This window comes from Varroa destructor, unplaced genomic scaffold, assembly GCF_002443255.2.
Source record: "Varroa destructor unplaced genomic scaffold, Vdes_3.0 BEIS01000003.1, whole genome shotgun sequence".
Lineage (NCBI taxonomy): Eukaryota > Metazoa > Arthropoda > Arachnida > Mesostigmata > Varroidae > Varroa > Varroa destructor.
In genome coordinates, this window is record NW_019211456.1 from 23,822,151 (window position 1) to 23,824,783 (window position 2,633).

General features: G+C 42.2%; 1 protein-coding gene across 2 annotated transcripts; it reads right to left on the reverse strand.

The window, feature by feature from the left end:
- Positions 1-300: 300 nt before the first annotated feature.
- On the reverse strand, positions 301-2,433 carry LOC111247014 (uncharacterized). 2 transcript variants are annotated; one of them, XM_086984320.1, is made up of 3 exons: positions 2,406-2,433; positions 1,688-1,838; positions 301-1,558 (listed from the first exon to the last, which is right to left on the reverse strand). In XM_086984320.1, the coding sequence occupies exons 1-3, from the start codon at positions 2,416-2,418 to the stop codon at positions 1,384-1,386; spliced, it is 339 nt and encodes a 112-aa protein (XP_086840446.1). In that variant the 5' UTR covers positions 2,419-2,433; the 3' UTR covers positions 301-1,383. The 2 variants fall into 2 exon arrangements, with proteins under 2 accessions (XP_086840446.1, XP_022653264.1); XM_022797529.2 differs by lacking the exon at positions 2,406-2,433 and adding an exon at positions 2,089-2,113.
- Positions 2,434-2,633: the final 200 nt, after the last annotated feature.

Here is a 2,633-nt window from a genome sequence, read left to right on the forward strand (position 1 = left end):
GCGAGAGGATAGCTGAAGCTAGCAATCCCGAATACACATTGCATCAGTAAAATTCACTAAAATAATGTTAAATAGGACTAAAACAGAATAATTTAAAATCGAAGCGAGGAGAGATTATCCAAAATTAATGTGGAATATTTTTTTCAAATTATGAAGTGCGAAATATATATATATATATATATATGACCACTGGTTAATTATGCAAACCCCAATGCAGTATGGCACATAACTATATATAGCAGCGACCGCTAAAGTAAATGTCTATCTCGGGTAAACACACAAATAAATACAACGATAACATACGTATATAACATTTTCATATATTCACAAGAGATTTTTTACATGTAACAGTACGTACAATATTCAACAACATTGAAGTTAAGATGTGTTCTGCCTTGCGTCCAGGTAGAAGGACAAACGAACTAACGCATTATTACAACAATATATTTACTGTTTATACTATGGATACATTGTATACACGAATTATTATCACCGACATGCTCATTAAAATAAGCGCAAATAGTTACCAAACTGGAACTACATAAGCTTACGCAAACATACACGCAGGCACGCGCACGCATAGCTAGGCGTACAAACGACGTTACGCCAATCTACGAAACGCCACTAGCAGGCGGGAAGAGCAATAAGAAAGGTGGGGATTAAGACATAAATAGGACACTAGTGGCGGACCCTGGCCAATTTGTCAGGAGAGAGACAATAGACTCATTGTACATTTAGACAGAAATACACAAGAAGGATGCAACATCCGGCATGTGAAAGGAACATAACGAACGAGGACAGGCCGTTCGGGATTTGCTTGCATGGCAGAATCTGGCATGACAAGTAACGTCGTGAAGGCTGCTATTTCAACCTTTACAATCAACTAACATCAATTACAATATAGGGACGATCATGCAGCACTGCTTTAAACCATATATAACCACCTTTTGAGCATTTTCGGTCAGTAAGCTAGCAGCTTTAATTTATCTCGTCTAATCGTAAATCAGACAATAGGATCGACCTCTCGATGAATAGCAAGGTCTCCCATATACAGCTAAAGGTCGACCTCGCGACATCACCAGGACTTTTTTTAATTAGCAAAACATGGGTAGAAAATAGGTAATTGTGCTTTAAACTTTGGCGTATTTGACGAGTCCCTTCGACGAGAGTGACTATGTCAAGTGCAAATTGGCGTTTTGGCCTAATAGCGTCGTAGGTGAATCCTGAAGGACTCTAAGTAAATTTATATGTGTCTGATCTTTTTGGAGGTCTGTTCACCACAATGCAGTTTCAAGTTGCTGGCAATGGCCATAAATACCTCCGATGTTGTTACTGCTAAGGGTGTTTGAAGGATCCTATTTTGCACAGCAGCTTTAGGGCTGTTTACCACCCTCCGTGCCGGTGGTCCCATCCGTGACCATGGTGTTCTTCGTGATGTCCATGGTCATGGTGGACAACTTGGTAATGGTGTTCATTGTGATGGTGAAGCGGAACGTGTATGTGGTGCTCCTTCACGTGGTGATGTCCGTGATGACCATGGTGGGCATGCACGTGGTGCCTGAGAGTAACAGGAGATCGTATACATACGGTCAGCAAAAAAAAATTGAAGTCGTTTAAGCTATTTCGGGTGCATTTCATTTGTCACGAATAATAATAATACTAAGAATACAAACGCCATTTCACTCACGGAATGGGGATGGGTACGAATCGAGGAGCTACGGCTGCACCCAGCAGGGTAGCTCTGGCGAGTTTCTTAAGCCTGAATCCCGAGGCGGGATGGTGGAAGGCTAGGGCGGCTAGAACAGCGACAAATACGACACGACGAAGGGACGACATCTCTGCAAAAAAATAAAAAAATTAACAAAGAACAACGCAAAAGGTTAGCTTAGAGAATTATAGAAGCAGAGAGAGAGAGAGAGAGAGAGAGAGAGAGAGAGAGAGAGAGAGATCCTTCCTCAGCATCCCATACAGCTTGTCAAAGCTAAGCCAGATGATCCTTCACGAAGCCAAAAATAACCTTGTGACTGTAGACTGGCCTATTTAAATGACATCCTGTATGAACTACGGCCAAGATGGCAAAGTATAAACCTTGTTTCATTCTGGGAAACAGTACGCAAATCGAAATCCATTGCGTCAAACGCCATCATCACTATGGGAACTAACTGAACGCCGGACCATGATCTCGTTGCCCAAGCACATTGTCCTGTATGCGTCATCATAAACAACAAAAAGTGACATAGGCGTATCATATCCAGCATGGAACGAGATGCGAGAAGACTTCTATTGGAAGAAAGCATTTTCTTAGCTAGCGGCACGGTTTCAACAGCTGTTCTCGGTAGAAGACAGTTATTCCAGAGTTTATCCTTTTTCGTTACATCTCACTGACGCGAAACTCAGCTGCTTACGTTCACTAGTCATAGACTTGCTAGTAGTAGAAATGGTAATAATATGCATCTGTAGTAGACACCTACCGAATGTTGGTTTGCGCCTGTCTACGTTCGAGCAATGCTTTATATGGTCCCGACTGACGTGTTCACAGTTCACGTTTTTAGCGTACGTAGCGGCCGCGACAAAGAGGAAAGTGAATTGTACTATAGCGCTATCATCACTGTGGTCCGACGCCCATCACCAAA